General features: G+C 44.1%; 1 protein-coding gene across 4 annotated transcripts in view; it reads right to left on the minus strand.

Annotated features, from left to right (window-relative positions):
* Positions 1 to 20,477, minus strand: part of YTHDC2 (YTH N6-methyladenosine RNA binding protein C2) — a 108,271-nt gene extending 87,794 nt beyond the window's left edge. Inside the window, exons 1-7 of one of the 4 annotated variants that reach the window (XM_056537448.1) lie at positions 20,376 to 20,477; positions 13,367 to 13,480; positions 12,037 to 12,204; positions 9,088 to 9,178; positions 7,648 to 7,841; positions 4,232 to 4,431; positions 1,068 to 1,234 (exon numbers count right to left, since the gene is read on the minus strand). In XM_056537448.1, coding sequence (XP_056393423.1) covers positions 1,068 to 1,234; positions 4,232 to 4,431; positions 7,648 to 7,841; positions 9,088 to 9,178; positions 12,037 to 12,199 — 815 coding nt within the window. In that variant the 5' untranslated portion in view covers positions 12,200 to 12,204; positions 13,367 to 13,480; positions 20,376 to 20,477. Of the gene's footprint in view, positions 1 to 1,067; positions 1,235 to 4,231; positions 4,432 to 7,647; positions 7,842 to 9,087; positions 9,179 to 12,036; positions 12,205 to 13,366; positions 13,481 to 16,966; positions 17,122 to 20,271; positions 20,291 to 20,375 lie in introns of those variants that run through there. The other 3 variants (XM_056537450.1, XM_056537449.1, XM_056537451.1) reach the window with 3 other exon arrangements.
* Between the last annotated feature and the right edge of the window lie 3,937 nt (positions 20,478 to 24,414).

Genomic DNA, 24,414 nt, shown 5'->3' on the forward strand with positions numbered 1-24,414 from the left:
AAAACATATGCGGGAACTGTATTGCAAAAACGTGGTGTGAACCCAGCCTTAGGCTATGTTCACATGGCGTAATTTTTACGCCCGGACATTCATCGAATTATTGGACAGCAGCAGAACTTCTCAGAAATGCACCTTCTCGATAGAACGCAATGCATTTCGGAGTGGACTCCGGAAAGAAATTGACATGTCAATTCATTTTGCAGAGGCCGGAATTTGAATTTCACTGCCAGCTTTTTCTGGTGGTGCTGGACAGTGCAACAGAAACCCATTGAAAACAATAGGACTATGCTGCAACAGAATTTCAGAACAAAATAGATTCCGTTAGAACGAGGCCTTACAATTTTCACCCTGATGTTTGTAATTGGGGCCCTTTTACCACACCAATGCTAAAGATTTCTAGTTTCTCCATTAAACATGACATAATTTTTTCATCTCAGAAATGTTTTAATATTTTTTATGGACATATTCAATGTTTAAACAATTATACATATAAAATATGTAAGGAGTTAAAGTGTCACCTAAAATCGGCTTGTGAAGCCCTACTGTGCTGTATGTGCAGATCACAAGCTTATTTTAGGTAATATGCGTTTTAATTTGTTTCACATTTCATTTTAAGTCAGGGAGACAGACACCCCTAAAAACAGTGGTCTTTTAAATGGTAGCTCATATCAAAAGTTTTTTAAGACTTTTTTCCCCCTTATTTGAACAGTATGAGGTTTGACACAAACACAGTGTCCCCAATTCAAAAGCACTGACCACTAACCATAGAGTTAAAAAGGGTCCTAAAGTTAGTGAGAAATCAAAAAGTACCACAAGTCCCAAACATTTTGGACTTGACCCTGTAATACTTACAGCCCCTTTATGTAGACACATAGACAAAGAGGTTAATAAAAAAAAAAAAATAGATAACATAATCCTGACGCAGAACTTTTATGGTCTCATCTTGCTGATCAAACATTGACGCAAATTACACAGTAATGGCTTTTACAAGCACCAAGATTTGCACCAAGGTTTGTTTAGCCGAGATAGAACTTAGTAAAAAACTACTAGTAAAATAAAGCACATACCGGCTCTCTAGACGAATTTGGTAACCGACTGTTTGACCAATCTTCTCTCCCCTTTCAGCAGCGACCCTTTCAGCAACAGCAATTGCAGCCAAACGCCTTGGCTGGGTGCAAAAGATTCGACAAGCAGTTCCATTTCTGTAGCAGTCATCAAGAAGGAACTGAGGAATCTTACAAATAAACAAACAGAAAATAAATAAATAAATGTGTGTGTGTGTATATATATATATATATATATATATATATATATATATATAGTGTAATAACAGCAGTTAAAGACAAATAAGTATTTTCACCATAAAAGAAAACACCATAAAAGAAAACACAGCCTTTACATTCAGACAAAAAATTGTAAACATCTGCTTGTCAAAGTACTAACTATGCATAAATGTTTCCTGGCTATATGGGTCAGTCACCAACCAAACTGTAGATCTTAAAAATGTTACACACTAGTTTACCCCTTCTAATTAGACATAGGCCCAGATTTATCAAAGAATGTCTACAGTGGAGCTATTTTCCCACGTTTATTTGAGTGGTGGGTTGGACTAGAGTGCATCTTATTTATCAAGAAGGTGCAGCAGATGAATTTTGCGCTGCTCTGCTGTGGTGGGAAAAGCTCTACCACATACACTCTTTCTAGACACTTGTGAGGGAGGGAAGTAGACACTTTCCTGGGTCCTGAATTTGGCAGGTTAGGTGTTTTTACTTACTTTCACAGAGCTGCCTGGACGTTTTTACTTGCATTTTAGACGCTAAAATCAAATTTGATTGCGGTATCTAAGGGGTTAAAGCCGGGCATCACCGTGTTCGATGATGTCTGGCATTAGAGATGGGTTCTGGTGGCAGATAGCCACCAGGACCACCCTTGCTTTGACCTGCATTCCGCTCCTGATCGCGTGTCATAGAAGGGGAGTAGTGGGATGCTGTTGTCCACAAGAGGTTAAAGGGTGAATTGTGGAAGGTAGAAGAGATTCTCACTCCTACTGGTAGGTGGTGTAACTTTGCGCCTAAAAAAGTACCTTTGCGCACAAAATAGCGACTTCTGACAAAAGTTGCAAATGATAAATACATGACCACTGCATGGCCAGAAAGGAAAAGTTCTATGGTTAGGCAAAAAGAGTGAAACTGTCTATATCAAAAGACGCATAAAAGTCTCTAAATATTCTGCTTGCGCCTGAACTGCGCCTGAACATAGACAAAAAAATGCTCTAAAAGCAATGATAAATCTACCCCATAATTCTTTTATTTTTACATCTAAAGAACAGTATGAGGGCTTAGTTTTTGCATCACCTATTGTACTTTGTAATGACATCACTCATTTTACCTCCAAATGTAAAGTAAAACAAACAAAAAATTATTTGAAGGGTGAGATTGGAAAAAAAAAACACCATTTTGCATCTTTTGAGGGCTTCTGTTTCTACCCAGTGCACCTTTCGGTAACAATTATACATTATCTTTATTCTGTAGGTCCAAACGATTAAGATGATGCCCAATTTATGTAGGTTTTGTGTTATTTTACTACTTTAAAAAAATTCTAACTTCTTGTATGAAAATTAGTATGCATAAAATGATCATCTTCTGACATCTGTAACTTTTTTATTTTTCCACATACAGAGATGTATGAGGGCCCATTTTTTTGCGTAGTCATCTGTAGTTTGAAAAAGGGTTTATTTTTTGTGTTATGGCACATTTTGATCACTTTTTATTAATTTATTTAAACGGGAAATGGGAAAAGGGATAATTAAAACTTTCATTAGGGAAGGGGTTGATGCACATTTATTATTATAATTATTTTATTTGCATAGGGAATCAGAACACTAGAACATACAATTGTTAGATTGCATACACTGATCAATGTTGCTCTAAAGAACAGCATTGATCAGTGTTGGCTACAGCATCAGAAAACCAATCAGACGGCAAGGAGGACAGTAAAAGAACTCCTGCCGTCCTCGCAGCTGATCAGGATGCCGTGATTCCGCTGCGGCAGTCCCGATCAGCCCGCTGAGCTAGCCGGGTACAGGATTTACTGCATTTAGACTCCACGATCAACTAGCAACCGGAACCCACCGGGTATGACGCGTGCTCAGCTGCTGAGCACACGTCATACCCCGGGAACCCGCAATGGACGTAAATATAACTCCATTTGCGGGAAGGGGTTAAAGGGGTTGTCCCACCTCTTCACATTGCATTTTCCGGACAACTCCGACCTGTCTGCAGCTGATGCAAGAAAGTTACACAATTTGCATAATTACTATTAACTTTAATGGCAGCCACGCAAACAGATTGATACCTGGGTCTGAAGGGAGCGGACCCCTGACCGGAGCGCCAGACGTTTGTCCGGCGGAAGACAAATTCGGGCAGAGGCCGTGTCGAATCGAAGTCCCAGGAAGGTTTGAGACGAGGGGAACGCTCACGTCCCACGAGGGGAACGCTCACGTCTATCAGAAGACTCAATGGAAGAGTCAGACGAGGCACCCCTAGCACGCTTATGAGAGCGTGAAGTATGGGGAGACGAGGAGCGGGCCCTCTCAGAGGTCCTACGCAGGGAAGACCCCTTCAAGGCTGACACCATTTCCCGGGAGGCCTCAGCCACCGAACGGGAGACTTGGGTCAAGTCAGCCATATACTGGGTCAGGGAAGAAACCCAGGCTGGAGGAGCGGCTGAACCCACTGGGACCGAAGGGGCATCAGGGGGCACCAGGGGGTCTGGAGGAGCAGTGGAGCAGACATTTCTCCTCTTTCTGTTGTCCATGCTTAGTGTTGCACACACAGACACACAATGCAGAGACTAAGTGCATTTCTCTCCTTTTTATCTGCTTTCAGGTGTGATTTTTATATTGCCTACATATGTTACTTGCCCCAGGTGAGTTTAAAGGAGCATCACAGGCTCGAAACAATCTTATTTTTACACAATTTTGAAAGGGTGCCAATAATTTGTTGTCCCTACCATAAATACGCAGACAGAAATTCTTCTTCATTACTATTCTGCTGAAAAAACTTGAAAAATAAATTATTTTTACTGTTATTATTTTTACTATTACTGAAGAAACTTCACATGCTAAATGAATACATGGATGCTGGAAGTTCAGAAGGTTTCTGGATCAGAAGATTATCAAGTTTATTTTACATTTTTCAATAAAAAAAAAAGTTACACCATATGGACTTACCTGGGTAGTTTTTCCCGATCCTGTTTCTCCAACAATCAAAACAACTTTATTGTTCTTAATAATATGAACAATTTCCTCTTGCTTTTCAAATACTGGTAAAGACTGACGGAAAGTGTCAAAGTCAGAATGTCCTCTTTTCACTGGGACTTGGGGAATACCATTGCTTAGTCGTCCGCTGGTTTTGCTCATCTCACGGCTCTCTACAATCAAAAGTTTTAAATAACTAAACTAATATCTGGCAAATGGCACACTTTCTCACCTGAGACTGTGCTCCAACATACATACTTACACTTCACACTGTAAAGGCCTGGAGTATACCTTTCTCAAGAAACCTTGTAGTATATTGCTGTGTTTGTAAAATAAAGAAATTTAAGATTTTATATCAAAAGGTTTCTAGAGAGAAGTGGACAAACCGGACCTATCTAGGACACTAAAGAGTTAAAAGGCTCCAAAGAACAAGAAGTTTAGTGGCTTAGAGTCTACAGCTTGAGTAAAACACCTTACACCTCTGGAAAAAATAAATGATTGCTTATAAAAGTCCCCCTAGAACAGTGGGTCCCAACCCAGGGTATGTGTACCCACAGGAGTACTTACTAGGGATCGACCGATATAGTTTTTTTACGGCCGATACGATAATCGGTGGAGGCTAGGGCCGATAGCCGATAACTTATACCGATATTCCGGTTTAAGTTATCGGCTATTTATCCCCCCTCGACACCGCTGCAGAACATTGATTTAAAGCGGGCGCTTTAAATCAATGCACTGCAGTGGCTTTTGCGGTGCCATAGGCCGCCGCCCCCACCACCCGCTTCTCTCCCCCTACCTGTCAGGGTGGTCCGGGCCATCCATCCTTCCTTCCTGTAGTGTCCGGCGGCATTCCGGGTGGAGGGTGAAACGGTCCGGGCTGTCCTTCTCCGGGGTCCTCTTCTCCACTCCGGGCAGGCTCGGGCCTAGTACGCTGCATAGACGCCGCTGCGCAGTGACGCCCGTGCGCAGCGACGCACCTGACGTCACGGCGTAGCGGCGTCTATGCAGCGTACTAGGCCGGAGCCTGCCCGGAGTGGAGAAGATGACCCCCGGAGAAGAAGGACAGCCCGGACCGGTTCACCCTCCACCCGGAATGCCGCCGGACACTACAGGAAGGAAGGATGGATGGCCCGGACCACCCCCATTACGGGTAAGTTGTACTTATGCAACAGCTGGAGGCATACTGGTTTGAAAACCTTCAGTTAGGTTCTGTTTTCTAACACAGTATTTTCCAACCAGTGTGCCTCCAGCTGTTGCAAAACTACAAGTAGTTATACAACAGCTGGAGGTACGCAACTACAAATCCCAGCATGGCGAGACAGCAGTTTGCTGTTTCTGCATGCTGGGAGTTGTAGTTTTGCAACCGTAGGGCCATGGTTTAAAAACCACAGCACAATGATCTCCAAACTGTAGCTCTCTAGCTGTTGCAAAACTACAAATCCCAGCATGCCCAAACAGCTGTCTGGGCATGCTGGGAGTTGTAGTTCTGCAACATCTGGAGGGCTACAGTTTAGAGACCACTGTATAGTGGTCTCCAAACTGTAGCCCTCCAGATATTGCTAGGCAACTCACCGGCTTCCGTAGTCTGCACCAGGGAGCCAGCCGCACAACATTGCCGCCCGCTGCCGCTGATGGTAAGTGACCTCCAGGGCCGGTCACAGGACAGTTTCTGCCCGGACTACTGTGGGTGGGCAGAACGGGGGGACAGAACTTTAACCCCCCCCCCCCCCCGCCCCAGATCTGCTATTGGTCGGTCGCTTCTGACCGACCAATAGCAGGGATAGGAGGGGTGGCACCCCTATCCCTTCAGGGGGATCATGGGCGTCTTTGACAGCCCCGATCCCCCTTATTTTCAGGGTCACCGGAGACGCGTATGACTCAGAATAGCCGCAGATCGCCGGTCTGAATTTGATTTGTGGCAGTCGCTGACATGGGGGGGGGGGTCTCAGGACCCCCTTGGGCATTGTCACGGCATGCCTGCTGAATGATTTCAGCAGGCATCCCGGTCCGAAATTCCCACGGGCGTACAGGTACGCCCTGGGTCCTTAAGTACTGGGAGTGAGGGCGTACCTGTTCGCCCTTGTCCCTAAGTGGTTAATGTTATATATTATATGGGGGGAGGTCAAAGAAGGGCCTACAACTATATAAGGCCAGTATGGGAGCGGCCTACTACAATATAGGGACCTACTACTGTACAGAGACTGTCTACTACGATATAGGGGCCTACTATTATATGGGGGCACACAGCAGGCACTATTACTATATGGGGAAATACACATGGAGAGTTTTAAAGAGGCGAGTATTGTGCTGGAGAAAGGAACCTAAAATGTTTGTCCGTCAGGTACTGTGGAGACAAATCTTGGCCGGATGAAAACTTAATGCCAGTCTGGGCTGGATAGTGAAGAAAAACAAAAGTGAACGACTCTGATCAGAGAAGACATCACCTGTGAGTCAGGGAGTCTGGGGGGAAAAAAGAGGAGCAGGGGGCCTGATGAGAAGATATGGAGTTAAGAAAAGCATATAAATCTCAAATAAAGGCAACTATATTCATTACAAACATGTTGCCAATATGGGGGGGTGGAGGTTACATTTTTTTAAATGGGAATTGGCTGTCAAGGGAACTCAAAAAGTTCCCACGCATTATGTATGGTTAAACTGAGGTCAGATTCCCTTTAATGGTAAAGCTTATATTGTTTAAAGTTTATAATAAAAAACTATTATAAATTCTTTTAAAAACAAATCTACTTGTTCTTTATTCCTAGGTGACAATGTAAATGACCAAATATTAAAAATATTAAAAACACATTGGCCCTCATTTACTATTGCAAACCCGACATGTTTTGTCGGGTTGTGCGCCAGAGTTTGCACCAGAATTGAAAAAAAACGACTACATTTTACTGAGAGAACCTGAAAAGGGGCATGGCCGTCGTGAAAAAGAGGCGTGGTCACCGAAAGGGGGCGTGTTCCTGACATTTTAACAAAAACCCAACATATTTACCAAGGTTTCCATAGAAGATGTGATGGATTTCAGCTGAGAAAAATCCGACAGATCAGAGCATGTGTAGAAAAAAAAAAAAGCTAAATGTAGGGAAAAGTGTAAAATGTAGGGAAACCTTAGCAAATACCATGGAAAAAAAATGATAGGGAATTAAAACCCGCAAAGAAACCTACACTCCACTCTTAGTAAATCAGGGCCATTGTATTCCCAATTAGGGCATTCGGTATTTGTATTGATGCCTCTCAGCACAGCTTATGAAGGATGGGTGGTAGGAAAGCAGCTTAGGAGCACTGCACCACAGTTGTGGGCATCAGTGTGCGAATCATCATGCACTAACTCGTAGGCATCATTCTTATAAAAGAAATGACCCCTATAAAAATGAAACACTCACCAGTTTCTAAAAACACATTTTCCCGCTCTGTCTTTGGTAGCAGTTCGGTTCTTTCCTTATTGGTCACAGGAAACCGCTGAATGAAGCTCCTCATGGCATGCTTTGTGTTCTGTATCAGGCAGCAGGACATTCGAGATTTGTACGATTCTGAGCCATCCTTCTTCTTTATTGTTAAATACCTATTAGTGCCTTTTCTGAAATTAAACCATAAAGTAGCTCTGGATAAACAGAATATTTGCATATACCGTAACTGTTTTATAGTAGGATTTCAGAGGTAATCTTAGTTGGTACTTAGAAACACTGCATAATAGCTATTATCAGATCTAAAATTACTGTATTTTATGAAAGGTTAAAAAAAAAAAACCCTGTCCAAATGTCCATTTGGACGTGACAGATGAAAGGTCTCCTGCCCAAGGCAGTCAGAGGGGCTACCATTATGTTGGCCCAAGGACATCCTACAAGCTAATGTAATCCTACGATCCCCTTGCCTAGAAAAGCATAGCTGAACCTTATTAGCTATGCCATAGAGGTACTTTGAAAACAACAGTACAATGATTTCACAAGCATTCTGACAAGGAAGTTGTGCGTAAATAGAACAATTACACACTCCACAGAGTCTCCATTACATTACACATTCCTGTACATGTACCTCTCATGGAGCTGATGGTTGTTGGCTAATGTATAAAATCCCCCTTTCTTTTTAGCTGGAAAATTGTCAGAGTTTGGCACACCTCCTTGCTCACCCCACACTCAGCCTCTCCTTGACTGACATACAGACCCTGCACACTAATCAAGGATGGGCTTAGAAGTGAGGACGAGGAGGGGTTCCAGACTAGGACACTTGAGCAGCTCAGCATGAGCTCCTTGACACTTGGCTAAAAAATAAAAAAACGTTTACAACTACCATTAGCTCCAGGAAAGGAACGGTTTCCTTTTATTATCCTAACAGCTATCCAACAGCGTCGGCAGCTCTTAGCTGCAAACAGAGCTGACAGATTCCCTTTAAACCTTAAATGAAACTGACATCGGGTTTACATACACTTAACCCAATACACAGGGTTATAGTGCGGGTTAACCGGATTACAATGAGGTATCACTTACCAGGATCCACAATCCGGTTCTGGAGATACCTGTTGCATTAGCCGGCATTGCTAATACCCAGCTTTCTTGCCTTGATCTCCTCTGCTCCTATATGCCGAAGTATATTGGAGCAGAGTGAATGGAGGCAGGGATGTTGGGTATGTCAGGTCCCGCCTCCATTTTGCAAAGCCGGCCATTTCCAGATTAGCAGTGTCAGGTAATACAACGGGTATCTCAAGAACTGAACAGCGGATCCAGGTAAGTGATACCCTGTTGTAGTCCAGTTCACCTGTACTATAACCCCGTGCATGACTTAGGGTTACAAATAATGCAATATGTAATTTAAACTCATTAACTCACCCTCTGCTCTTAGATATTAGTCCAAGTGACTGGGCAAGACGATGAATATAAGCTCTTTCAGTGCTGGTCAGAGAAGAAGGGAATTCCATTTCTTAAACAATAAAAAGTACAATGGATTGTGTTAATTAAAAACTCATTTATGATGGGTTAATTGTGTGTTCAGTTTATATAATGGAGTTAATATAGAGGAATAAAGCAGTATGTTACTTGTCATTACTGCTGGACTACTCTCAGGAACAATGCAGCTAATGCACAAAGCCCACCACATCTCATAACTGTCCGTGATGATTGGATCTTAAAATGGACATGTCAGCAGAAAAACAAGTATAAAAACGTGTATAGGTAGCTGCAACCCGACAATAGGGACAATAGTATTACTGCCAGATGAGTACTAATGTCAAAAAGGTTGTGTATCCCATACAACCTGTGAACAATGTATAAAAGTGGGGGTACACTTTCCTCAAGTCTGGGCTTGATTGTCACCAATAAATGGGTGTATATAAAATATAAAATATTTGTAAAAAATTATGTAGATCCAGTGAATTAATTTAAAACAATTTATTATGACAATGATAGTGCTTGTGGTGTCCTTTGTAGGGCCCTTACATTGGACTCACCACGATAAGCAAGGTAGGGATCGACCGATATCGTTTTTTTAGGGCCGATACCGATAATCGGTGCAGGTTTGGGCCGATAGCCGTTAACTTATACCGATATTCCAGTATAAGTTATCGGCTATTTAACCCCCTGCGACACCACTGCAGATCATTGATTTAAAGCGGGCGCTTTAAATCAATGATCTGCAGTGGCTTTTGCAGGGCCATAGGCCGCCACCACCGCTTCTCTCCCCCTACCTGTCAGGGTGGTCCGGGCCATCCATCCTTCCTTCCTGTAGTGTCCGGGGACGTTCCGGGTGAAGAGTGAACCGGTCCGGGCTGTTCTTCTCCGGCGGTCATCTTCTCCACTCCGGGCAGGCTCCGGCCTAGTACGCTGCATAGATGCCGCTGCGCAGTGACGCCCGTGCGCAGCGACGCACCTGACGTCACGGCGTAGCGGCGTCTATGCAGTGTACTAGGCCGGAGCCTGCCCGGAGTGGAGAAGATGACCGCCGGAGAAGAAGGACAGCCCGGACCGGTTCACTCTTCACCCGGAACGCCCCCGGACACTACAGGAAGGATGGATGGCCCAGACCACCCCCATTACGGGTAAGTTTAATTTTTTTATTGACTCGGAGGGTGGGGGAGAGGCCCGACCGGTATAGCGGTATGGGCAAAAATCCATACCGGTATACCGCCCAGCATCACGGTGGGGGGTGCGACGCGGTGCGGTGGGTCGGGTAATTGCCGATACCGATAATGCCCAAAATCGTGATTATCGGCCGATAATATCGGCCATACCGATAATCGGTCGATCCCTAAAGCAAGGTAGTGAATGTATAAAATATTCATACAATGAAATAAAATAAAATAGACATAAAATATACAGGGTAAAAAAAAGTGCTGGTATCCCAGAAAAACAAGTATGCACATGGCTAGATAGGGCTAGTCATCAGGATTCCAGGGGCACTAGATTTACCTGAGCTCTTGCCATGCTGGGGAAAGCTCCCTGGGCTATGGGGGGAATTTACTGTTTACTGTTTTACATGCTGGTGTTAAAGGGGTACTCCAGTGGAAAACTATTTTTCTAAATCAATGGGGCCAAAAAGTTAAACAGATTTGTAAATTACTTCTATTAAAAAATCTTAATCCTTCCAGCACTTATTAGCTACTGAATACTACAGAGGAAATTATTTTCTTTTTGGAACACAGTGCTCTCTGCTGACATCTCAGTCCAAAAATGGACAGAGATGTCAGCAGTGAGCACTGTGTTCCAAAAAGAAAAGAATTTCCTCAGTAGTATTCAGCAGCTAATAAGTACTAGAATGATTAAGATTTTTTTAATAGAAGTCATTTACAAATCTGTTTAACTTTCTGGCACCATTTGATTTAAAAAAGCAAAAAAAAAAAAAAACGTTTTCCACCAGAGTACCCCTTTAAATAAACTCCCACTGGCCTTTCAATTTTCTTTATTTAATAATAGGCATTCGCCCCCTAATAAATTAGGCAGTGCACCGGGTTCCTATGTACCACACATTTGAAATCTATGCTAGTTCTGTGCAAGCATAGATTTCAGTGACAATTTACACTAATTTTACAGTGTAATCTGTAATAAATGAGGCCATGAAAGGCCACACTTTTTCCCCATCCACTTGGCAAGAATAGTATAGAGATTAAAAGATGTAAATTTGCTAATTTTTGAAGCATGGAGTCAGACATGCTTCCTTCATAAATTCCCCCCCTATGGAAAGAACAAAAGAAAAAAGGTCAGAATCATATTCCCGGAATAATGAAACCAGCCCTATCTAGCCATGTATTTATTTACACCCTTGTTTTCCTGCTGACAGGTCTAGTTTAAAGTGTAGGTTCAACTCTAGTGAGCATTGTTTACTGGTACTGTTTATTTGGGTGTTGCATAAACACCAATTTTACACCAAAGTTAAATGTGCTAATAAAATCACCCACTTTATAAGCAAAGTATCAATGAAGGATTGCGGCAGGTCAGACCGCTGGGACCTACGTGATCTCCCGTAAAAGGCCCCATTACTTATCAGTCCTCAGTGCACTCTGGCCACCATCATCGGAGACAAGCACAAGTGACGGCCTGCTCAGCCAATTAGTGACTCGGATGGGACCCCCATCTAAGCTGGTGATTGGCTGCACGGGCTGTCACTTGCGCTCATTTCCGGGGGTGGTTACCAGAGTGCACCAAAGACAGATAAGTAGCAGAGCCCCGTACAGGAGATCAAGGGGGTCCCAGCGGTTGGACTCTCAGTGATCACAAACTTATTCCCTATCTTATGGAAAGGGGATAAGGTTCAGTTCCCCGAAGAACCCCTGGAATACAACATACCTTTTTGATCGTTATAACGAAATCTATCCAGTGCAATATTAACAGCAATCTTCACCTCTTCATCTATACGAATATCCTTTAGCCCTTTTGCTTTTGCAGATTTGAAAGCACCTGGTTTCATCACTGTGCTAGGACTTGGTGACATGCTGCTAGGACGTGACATTTTTACTGCGAAAAAAAATTTACATAAAGTACATTCAGTTAACAAGTTATCAAGTGTACAGATTGTTAGCCATGTTAAACCTGAAAAGTATGAAAACTAATGTATGTTTTTTCTTCTGCTCAGAAGTGACATTGTTATGATAATTATTTCTGAAACCTCCAAAGTATTATTTCCTCAGTTTTCAAGATCTCTGCTTGTTGTAGACATACAGATATTAAAAACCCATCCCTACTGGTTCTGTGTTTATAAAAGGTGTTATCCCAAGATAAGGGGTTATCTTAAAAAGCTGTCTCCTATCCACAGGATAAGTAATGACTGACTGGTCGACAAAGTATGACTCCTGGGACCCTCCTGGGACAACAGACCTCCGCTCTCTAGAGTGCTGGGGTCCTAGCGTTCACCCCTCCAACAATCAGCTGTCACCTGTCCTGTGTATAGGGGTTCATTTTAATGTTGGGGTATTCATGTTCTTTTAACTGCTCCACTCCCTTCCCATATAAAATAACTATTATATGCTGCCTTTTATAGCACAGCAACCTAGTGTATTCATCAACATAAGTGGATGGTCTTACAATATCATCCACAACACACTTACAATAATCTATTTTATCTAGAATGCTCATGTGTTCCTGAATGCAGAACCTGCCATTTTGCATTTGCGCTGTTGCTAGTAAACACATCACAGTGATTTCCTGGGAAGAGACGGCTCGAAGGTTTGAAAGAAAAAGCAGATATATATTGTCTGCATGTATATACATATAGATCAGTAAGAGATGCAAAGATAGCCATGCATTTTGGAGTGTTCATTCAGTCAATAGCTTTGCGGATTACACCATAAACACACACTCTTGTTAGGCTGTGCAGGTATTCTGAATGGGGAAAGTTCAGAAAGCCACTGCCAGACATCCTGGAGGCTGCTTATCTACCATATATCAACAGGGCCCAATACACAAAGTTACATAAAAAAATGTGCACCCTTTTTTAAACCCACATTATACATGGAGTGTTCTCTTATGCAGTCAGGGACTATGGTATAGAAGGTGAAATTCAGCAACTTTTATTCCCATAATACCATAATTTCAGTCTTGTATACTTCTATCCATATGCTATATTTAGAGAAGATAAATGGTACCCCCACCCTACAGATGCTTCCAGCTCACCACTTACTTTCTGATGTCTTATGCCTCCAACTGTACTAATATGTACAAGGTCCAGACCTGGGACTTCCTGGTGAACCCCCCAGATAGAGGAACTAAATCTGATCACGTGTCGCCTGGAACCCTGACAGATACAATGAAATACAATAAGAACATGAGCCTCTAAGCTGGGTAAAACCACGAACCCCTGGGGGGTGTATTAACAACATATATAATATATGACATACTAATACTACTATTGTTATAAATCATATGCTGCACAGTTAGGTGTAAGATGAGAAGATGAGGTCTGTTTGTCACCTATAACAGTGGGCTGTGCAAATAAAAAAATTCATTTTTCATTTTCACGGACCACTGTTCCAAAAATCTGTCAGACACCTGTGGGGTGTAAATGCTCACTGTACCCCTTAATACACTACATGAGGGGTGTAGTTTCTAAAATAGGGTCAGATGTGGGTGGAGGTTCCTTGTTCTGGCACTATGGGGGCTTTGTAAACACAAGTGGCCTTCAAATCCAGACAAAAGCCCAATGGCGCTCCTTCTCTTATGAGCATTGTAGTGCGCCAGCAGAGTATTTTACATCCACATTTGGGGTATTTATATACTCAGAAGAAATGGGGTTACAAATTTTGGGGGGCTTTTTTCCTATTTTCCCTTGTGAAAATGAAAAATTTAGGGTAACATCAGCATTTTAGTGAAAAAATTTTTTCCCATTCAACTTTAATGAAAATTCGTCAAACACCTGTGGGGTGTTAAAGTTCACTATACCCCTTGTTACATTCCGTGAGAGGTGTAGTTTCCAAAATGGGGTCACATGTGGGTATTTATTTTTTTGTGTTTATGTCAGAACCGCTGTAAAATTAGCCTCCCCTGTGCAAAATGGACATGGTGCACTCTCACTCCTGAGCCTTGTTATGCGCCTGCAGAGCATTTTATGTCCACATATGGGGAATTTCCGTACTCAGGAGAAATTGCGCTACAAATTTTGGGGGTCTTTTATTCCTTTTACCTCTTGTGAAAATAAAAAGTATGGGGCAACACCAGCAGATTAGTGTAAAATATTTTTTTTTTTACACTAACAGGCTGGTATAGACCCCAACTTTTCCTTTTCATAAGGGGTAAAAGGAGAAAAAGCCCCCCCAAAATTTATAGTGCAATTTCTCCCGAGTACGGAAATACCCCATATGTGGCCCTAAACTGTTTCCTTGAAATACAACAGGACTCCGAAGTGGGAGAGCGCCATGCGCATTTAAGGCCTAAATTAGGGATTGCATAGGGGTATTCTACGCCAGCGATTTCCAAACAGGGTGCCTCAGGCTGTTGCTAAACTCCCAGCATGCCTGGACAGTCAGTGGCTGTCTGGAAATGCTGGGAGTTGTTGTTTTGCAACAGCTGGAGGCTCCATTTTGGAAACACTGCTGCACAATACGTTTTTCATTTTTATTGGGGGGGGGGGGCTGTGTAAGGGGTGCATATGTTGTGTTTTACCCTTTACTATGTGTTAGTGTAATGTACTGTAGTGGTTTTTAGGGTACATTCGCACTGGCGGAGGTTTACAGTGAGCTTACTTCTACGAGTTTGCGCTGCAGCGAAAATTTGCAGCAGCTCATACTTGAAGCAGGAAACTTACTGTAAACCTGCCCGTGTGAATGTACCCTGTACATTCACATGGGGGGGGGGCAAACCTCCAGCTGTTTCAAAACTACAACTCCCAGCATGTACTGACACACTTGCATGCTGTGAGTTGTACTTTTGCAACAGCTGGAGGCACACTGGTTGGAAAACCTTCAGTTAGGTTCTGTTTTCTAACTCAGTATTTTCCAACCAGTGTCCCTCCAGCTATTGCAAAACTACAACTCCCAGCATGTACTGATCGCCGAAGTGCATGCTGTGAGATGTAGTTATGCAACAGCTGGAGGTACGCAACTACAACTCCCAGCATGCTGAGACAGCTGTTTGCGGTTTGGGTATGCTGGGATTTGCAGTTTTGAAACATCTGGAGGGCTAGAGTTCAGAGACCACTGCACAGTGATCTCCAAACTGTGGCCCTCCAGATGTTGCAAAACTACAAATGCCAGCATGCCCAGACAGCAAACTGCTATGTGGGCATGCTGGGAATTGTAGTTTTGCAAGATCTAGAGGGCCACAGTTCACTGCACAGTGATATCCAAACTGTAGCCCTCCAGCTGTTGCAAAACTACAAATCCCAGCATGACAGCTTGTCTGGGCATTCTGGGAGTTGTAGTTTTGCAACATCTGGAGGGCAACAGTGTAGAGACCACTGTATAGTGGTCTCAAACTGTAACCCTCTAGATGTCGCTAGGCAACTTATCAGCTTCCGTCGGATCCAGGGAGCCAGTCGCACAACATGCCGCTCGCCGATCTCCAACACCGATCGTCGCCCGCAGGGTAAGTGGACGTTGGCGCCAGTCCCCTTCGGTTTCCCCGTTCTGCCCTGCCTATTGTGGGTGGGCAGAATGGGGAAAATGAAAGTTAACCCCCCCCCCCCCCCCGATCTGCTATTGGACTTCGCTTCTAGATGCCCAATAGCAGGGATAGGAGGGGTGGCACCCCTGCCACCTCACTCCTATTCCTTCAGGGGGATCGTCGGTGTCTTGGAGTAGGGATCGACCGATTATAGGTTTGGCCGATATTATCGGCCGATATTCACGTTTTTTGACGTTATCGGTATCGGCAATTACCTTGCCGATAATCCGATCATGCCCCGCCCCCGTCGCACCGCCCCCTTGCCGCACCAACCAGAGACCGCTGCCCCACTGCCTCCCCCATCCCCGGTTTTATAATTACCTGTTCCTGCGGCCCGGGATCCACGCTACTTCTGGCTCCTGCGGCGTCCTTCGTTACGCTGTGCGTACAGTGACAGCTCAGGATGTCGCTGGAGCCAGAAGTAGCGCGGACCCCGGAAACAGGTAATTATAAAACCGGGGATGGGGGAGACCATGGGGCAGCGGCGGTCTCTGGTCAGTGCGGTGCTGTGCGGCGGCAGGGGGGGGGCGGTGCGGCGTCGGCGGTCTCTTGCACCGCAAACGCCTCTGCAGTTCATTGATTTAAAGCACCCGCTTTAAGTGAAAATGTCCAAATTGGGCCCAAAGAGTCAATATTATGTGTGACCACTATTATTTTTCATCACTGCCTTAAGCTTCTTGGGAATGGAGTTCACCAGAGCTTCGTATTTTACACTGAAGTCCTCTTCCACTCCTCCATGATTACCTCACAAAGCTGGTGGGTGTTAGAGACCTTGTGCTCCCCCACCTTCCGTTTAAGGATGCCCCACAGATACCCAATAGGCCTTAGGTCTGGAGACATGCTTGGCCAGTCCATAACCTTTACACTCATCTTCTTTAGCAAGGCAGTGATCATCTTGGAGATGTGCTTATACTTGTTCTTATGTTGGAATACTGTCCTTCTGCCCAGTCTCTGAAGGGAGGGGATCATGCTCTGCTTCCGTTAGTCACAGTACATGTTCATTGATTCCCTCAATGATCTGTAGCCCCCCCAGTGCCAGCAGCACTCATGCAGCCCCAGACCATGACACTCCCACCACCATGCTTGACTGTAGGCCAGGCACACTTGTCTTTGTACTCCTCACCTGGTTCCTGCCACACATGCTTGGCACCATCTGAACCAAATAAATTTGCCTTGGTCTCATCGGACTACAGGATATGGTTCCAGTAATCCATGTTCTTGGTCTGCTGGTCTTCAGCAAACTGTTTGTGGGCTTTCTTGTGCTTCATCTTTAGAAAAGGCTTCCTTCTGGGATGACAACCATGCAGACCAATTTGATGCAGTGTGCGGCATATGGCAGGCCGACCCCTTCAATCTCTGTTTTTTTTTACATACATCAATAATAGTGTCTGCCTGTCACCTATACATCTATAAGTTCTGCTTGTCTTTAATATCTATAATAGTGTACGCCTGTCACCTTTACATGTGTTAGTGTCTGCCTGCTGTATAATTCTATATTAGTGTCTGCCAGTCACCTATATAAATCTATAATACAGTGGTCTCTCAACATACGATGGTAATCCGTTCCAAATGAACCATCGTTTGTTGAAACCATCGTATGTTGAGGGATCCGTGCAATGTAAAGAATAGGAAGTTGTTCTCACCTGCCCCAGCCGCTCTGGGCCGTCACCGCTGCCCTGGATGTTGCCCTCCATTGCTATCACCGCATCCCCGTGATGTCCCCGCCGCTCCAGAACGTCTCTGCTGCCCGGGATTGTCGCTCTCACGTCGCCGTCATCACATCAATACACACGCCGCTCCTATTCCATGACGGGACGATGTGCGCGGCGATGTGATGATGACGATGGAGAGCGCCGACGATGCAGAGGATCCCAAAGATGACGCTCCGGAGCCCCAAGGACAGGTAGGAGACCATCACCAGAGCACATGGGGCACCGTAAACAGCTATCCGGCGGCAGCTGAAGCAGTCAGCGCTGCCGGATAGCTGTTTATGCGATGGCCCTGACATACAAAAGCATCATATGTTGATTCTGCCTTCAACATGCGATGGCCTCTGAGATGTCGGGGGGTCACTGTAGTTTCTGTCTGCCTTTTACACATCTGTAATAGTGTCTGCCTGTCACCTATATACAATGCTCAAAAAAATAAAGGGAACACTTAAACAACACAATGTAACTCCAAGTCAATCACACTGATTAACAATCAATTTTGCATGCTGTTGCGCAAATGGAACAGACAACAGGTGGAAATTATAGGCAATTAGCAAGACACTTCCCAATAAAGGAGTGGTTCTGCAGGTGGTGACCACAGACGACTTGTCAGTTCCTATGCTTCCTGGATGATGCTGGCAGTGCATTCACTCTAGTGGTAGCATGAGACGGATTCTACAACCCACACAAGTGGCTCAGGTAGTGCAGCTCATCCAGGATGGCTCATCAATGCGAGCTGTCCAGAGCATGGAGGCGCTACCAGGAAACAGGCCAGTACATCAGGAGATGTGGAGGAGGCCGTAGGAGGGCAATAACCTAGCAGCAGGACCGCTACCTCCGCCTTTGTGCAAGGAGGAGCACTGCCAGAGCCCTGCAAAATGACCTCCAGCAGGCCACAAATGTGCATGTGTCCACTCAAACGGTCAGAAACAGACTCCATGAGGGTGGTATGAGGGCCCGACGTCCACAGGTGGGGGTTGTGCTTACAGCCCAACACAGTGCAGAAGGTTTGGCAAATTTGCCACTGGCGCACTGTGCTCTTCACAGATGAAAGCAGGTTCAGGGTGCGTTCACACGGAGTAAAAAGAATTTTATTTTCGCTGGAAATTTGCGTGCAATTCGGGGAGAAAGAAATGGGGGAGAAAGAAGTGAAGGTTTTTTCAGCCATTTCCGCACGAAAACGATGTCGGGAAGAATTTGTTTTTACCATTGACTTCAATTGATTTCTGCTAGCGGATTCCACTTGAAGAATGAACATGCTCATTCTTCAAACGGAACGGAATTCAGCGTCGGAATTCCGCTAGCAGAATTTCCGCAGTGTGAACAGGGCAGCTGAAATAACATTAAAGTCAATGGGCAGAGGAGATGTGAATTAATTTGGAGCGGAGAATTCATGAGGAATTACTCGAGTAAATTCCTCTTGAATTACTCCGTGTGAACGCACCTGAGCACATGTGACAGAGTCTGGAGACGCTGTGGAGAACATTCTGCTGCCTGCAACATCCTCCAGCATGACCGGTTTGGCGGTGGGTCAGTAATGGTGTGGGGTGGCATTTCTTTGGGGGTCCGCACAGCCCTCACATAAACATCTATAATGGTGTACGCCTGTCACCTATACATCTATAATGGTGTACGCCTGTCACCTATACATCTATAATGGTGTACGCCTGTCACCTATACATCTATAATGGTATACGCCTGTCGCCTATACATCTATAATGGTATACGCCTGTCGCCTATACATCTATAATGGTGTACTCCTGTCACCTATACATCTATAATGGTGTACGCCTGTCACCTATACATCTATGATGGTGTACGCCTGTCACCTATACATCTATAATGGTGTACGCCTGTCACCTATACATCTATAATGGTGTACGCCTGTCACCTATACATCTATAATGGTGTACGCCTGTCACCTATACATCTATAATGGTGTACGCCTGTCACCTATACACCTATAATGGTGTACGCCTGTCACCTATACACCTATAATGGTGTACGCCTGTCACCTATACATCTATAATGGTGTACGCCTGTCACCTATACATCTATAATGGTGTACGCCTGTCACCTATACATCTATAATGGTGTACGCCTGTCACCTATACATCTATAATGGTGTACGCCTGTCACCTATACATCTATAATGGTGTACGCCTGTCACCTATACATCTATAATGGTGTACGCCTGTCACCTATACATCTATAATGGTGTACGCCTGTCACCTATACATCTATAATAGGTTTTATTTGTCTTCTACCATTGTATGTTGAGGGATCACTGTATAGGACTTTAGGTGCCTTACTCCACAAGCTCCGCTCTGAATCCCCTGGTGAATGTATCAGTCCGGCTGGCAAGCCACACCCTCCCCACATTCCATGCCCCATTGTGCAAAGACATGCCCACCCTTTAAGCCACACCCCTTTTATTTTCAGCTAACAATATGTTTACCACAACTCAGGCCCCCCCCCCTGAGGACGTGATAAGGGGTTGGAATAGGAGGAGGGGATTTGGGGTCAGGATTTAAGAACGGGATATGAGGACAAACGCTTCCTCCTATGTTGCTTTTTCCTCCCCCACAAGGATAAGGTAGGAAAAACCGGGCAGCACTGGGTACTCAGCTAGTACATCTATAATAGTGGACGCCTACATGCCAGCGGCGCCTCTCACATGTACCCCACAATGGTGTGTGCTTGTCACAAATCTCCCTACCAGTGTATCACATAACTAGCCCCAGATGCCTCCCTGGGAGCCGTCACCCGAAGAACAGTGTCCATGGATACCGGACCCCACACAGCAGCTCGTCCCGCACTCACCTCCAGGTAGCAGCAGCACCTACTTTCCTTTCTCTGTAAGGGCCTTCTGACGTCAGCCGATCACATGACACGCACAGTCACGTGGTACGGTATACAGCGCGACCTGACGTCCGGAAGAACCGAGGCATTGCCGTGCGCTGGAGGGGGACGAGGAGATATCAGTGTAGTGTGCATTGTGGTGTATGCACAGCAACCTGCGTTATGGGGTTACTGAACCAACTGGAATGTAATGGGGGAAATAGTGTTATGAGAGTCAATGTAATGGGAGAAATAGTGTTATGAGAGTCAATGTAATGGGGGAAATAGTGTTATGAGAGTCAATGTAATGGGGGAAATAGTGTTATGAGAGTCAATGTAATGGGGGAAATAGTGTTATGAGAGTCAATGTAATGGGGTTTTAATGTTATAGAAGTTAATGTAATGGGTGGGGTTAGTGTTATAGAGGTCAATGTAATGTGGGAATTAGTGTTATTGGGGTCATTGTAGTGGGGGATTGGTCTTATAGGGGTCAATGTAATGGCGGGTTAGTTTTATAGGGGTCAGTTTAATGGGGGGGGGTTAGTGTTATGGGGGTCAAGGTAATAGAGGGTTGGTATTGGGGTGCATTCACACCACATTTCCAAGATCCTGGGGGAAAAAAATGGCCTCTGCCGTATCCCAGCCAGACCCGCGCCAAATCTCATTCATTTCAATGCGCCGACCATAGTCAGATAGTGACTCCGGTCAGCTCATTTTTGTCCCTTATCTGGTTTTGTTGCTGGACTGAAAACCACAGCCTACCACAAAACCTGATACGGGCAAAGATGAGCTGACCGGAGTCACTATCTCACTCCAGATGGTCATTTAAATTAAAGAGATTCGGCACCCGTCTGGCTGGGACACGGCAGTGTACGCTTTTGAAATTTCCCAGCCAGATCCAGCAGCCAATCAGATTTTTTTCTTTCATTTTTGAAAAAGCCTCTGAAAAATGAAAGATGCGATCTGATTGGTTGCAATGGGCAACTCAGCAACTTTTCTTTTGGACAGGTTTTGGTCAATCTCCCCTGTGGTGTGAATGCACCCTTAAAGAGGTCAAGGTAAAGCAGGGGTCTCAAACTGTGGCCCTCTAGATGTTGCAAAACTTCAATTCTCAGCATGCCTGGGCAGCTGTTGGATGCATCCAATGGCTGGCCGGCCATGCCAAGAGCCATCTGGGCATGCTTGGAGTTGAAGTTTTGCAACATCTGGAGGGCCACAGTTTGAGACCACTGCTGTAAAGGGAGATTAGTGTTATAGGGGGCAATGTAATGTGGGTTGGGTTAGTGTCATAGGGGTCAATGTAATGGGGGTTTGTGTTATAGGGGTCAATGTAATGGGGGATTATTGTTATAGGGGGTCAATGTTATAGGGGTCAGTGGTTATATGGAGTTAGTTGGAGTGGTGGGAGGTTAGTGTGTTGTATATGGGATTGGCATAGTAGAGGATAATGTGCTGGTTAAAGGTGATTGATGTGTAAAGGGTTAACTAAGAATATAACAGCAAAACCACACAGCAAATGGTATAAACATAAAAAAAAAAAAAAATTGTGGGGGATTTTGTCACATTACATCCCATAAAAAATTGAATAAAGAGAGTCTGAAAATTGGATTTATAAAATTTATTTTAACCTGTTGGGGACCACGGGCGTATGGATACGCCCTTGCGTCCTGGTACTTAACCCCTTAAGGACTCAGGGTTTTTCCGTTTTTGCACTTTAGTTTTTTCCTCCTTACCGTTTAAAAATCATGACCCTTTCAATTTTCCACCTAAAAATCCATATTATGGCTTATTTTTTGCGTCACCAATTCTACTTTGCAGTGACATTAGTCATTTTACCCAAAAATGCACGGCGAAACGGAAAAAAAAAATCAATATGCTACAAAATCGAAAAAAAAAACGCCATTTTGTAACTTTTGGGGGCTTCCGTTTCTACGCAGTGCATATTTCGGTAAAAATTACACCTTATCATTATTCTGTAGGTCCATACGGTTAAAATGATACCCTACTTATATAGGTTTGATTTTGTCGCACTTCTGGAAAAAATCATAACTACATGCAGGAAAATTTACACGTTTAAAAATGTCATATTCTGACCCCTATAACTTTTTTATTTTTCCACATGCAGGGCTGTATGAGGACTCATTTTTTGCGCCGTGATCTGAAGTTGTTATCGGTATGATTTTTGTTTTGATCGGACTTTTTGATCACTTTTTATTCATTTTTTAATGGTATAAAAAGTGACCAAAATAGGCTTTTTTGGACTTTGGAATTTTTTTGCGCGTACGCCATTGACCTTGCGGTTTAATTAATTATATATTTTTATAGTTCGGACATTTACGCACGCGGCGATACCACATATGTTTATTTTTTTTTTACACTGTTTTATTTTTTTTATGGGAAAAGGGGGGTGATTTAAACTTTTATTAGGGAAGGGGTTAAATGACCTTTATTAACCCTTTTTTTTTAACATTTTTTTTGCAGTGTTATAGGTCCCATAGCGACCTATAACACTGCACACACTGATCTTTTACACAGATCACAGGCGTGTATTAACACGCCTGTGATCAGTGTTATCGGCGCTTGACTGCTCCTGCCTGGATCTCAGGCACGGAGCAGTCATTCGTCGATCGGACACCGAGGAGGCAGGTAAGGGCCCTCCCGGTGTCTGGTCAGCTGTTCGGGACGCCGTGATTTCACCGCGGCGGTCCCGAACAGCCCGACTGAGCAGTCGGGTCACTTTCACTTTAGAAGCGGCGGTCAGCTTTGACCGCCGCTTCTAAAGGGTTAATACCGCACATCGCCGCGATCGGCGATGTGTGGTATTAGCGGCGGGTCCCGGCCGTTGATGAGCGCCGGGACCGACGTGATATGATGCGGGATCGCGGCGCGATAGTGGTAAAATTTTATGGTAACTTGCATCCTTTCTTGGTGAAAAATCCCCAAATTTGATGAAAAAAATGAAAATTTTGCATTTTTCTAACTTTGAAGCTCTCTGCTTGTAAGGAAAATGGATATTCAAAATACATTTTTTTGGGGTTCACTTATACAATATGTCTACTTTATGTTTGCATCATAAAATTTATGAGTTTTTACTTTTGGAAGACACCAGAGGGCTTCAAAGTTCAGCAGCAATTTTGAAATTTTTCATAAAATTTTCAAACTCACTATTTTTCAGGGACCAGTTCAGTTTTGAAGTGGATTTGAAGGGTCTTCATATTAGAAATACCCCATAAAAGACCCCATTATAAAAACTACACCCCCAAAGTATTCAAAATGACATTCAGTAAGTGTATTAACCCTTTAGGTGTTTCACAGGAATAGCAGCAAAGTGAAGGAGAAAACTCAAAATCTTCATTTTTTACACTCGCATGTTCTTGTAGACCCAATTTTTGAATTTTTGCAAGGGGTAAAAAGGAGAAAATTTTTACTTGTATTTGAAACCCAATTTCACTTGAGTAAGGACATACCTCATATGTCTATGTTAATTGTTCAGCGGGCTTGTTCAGTAGAGGGCTCAGAAGGGAAGGAGCGACAAATGGTTTTTGGGGGGCATGTCACCTTTAAGAAGCCCCTATGGTGCCAGGACAGCAAAAAAAAAAAAACACATGGCATACCATTTTGGAAACTAGACCCCTCTGGGAACATAACAAGGGGTAAAGTGAACCTTAATACCCCACAGGTGATTCACGACTTTTGCATATGTAAAAAAAAAAAAAAAAATTTTACCTAAAATGCCTGGTTTCCCTAAAATTTTACATTTTTAAAAAGGGTAATAGCAGAAAATACCCCCCAAAATTTGAAACCCAAATTCTCCCGATTCAGAAAACACCCCATATGGGGATGAAAAGTGCTCTGCTGGCGCACTACAGGTCTCAGAAGAGAAGGAGCCACATTTGGCTTTTTGAAAGCAAATTTTGCTCTGGGGGCATGCCGCATTTAGGAAGCCCCTATGGTGCCAGAACAGCAAAAAAAAAAAAAACATGGGTGGCATACCATTTTGGAAACTAGACCCCTCAGGGAA

This window comes from Hyla sarda, chromosome 1 (assembly GCF_029499605.1).
Source record: "Hyla sarda isolate aHylSar1 chromosome 1, aHylSar1.hap1, whole genome shotgun sequence".
NCBI classification, from domain to species: Eukaryota; Metazoa; Chordata; class Amphibia; order Anura; family Hylidae; genus Hyla; species Hyla sarda.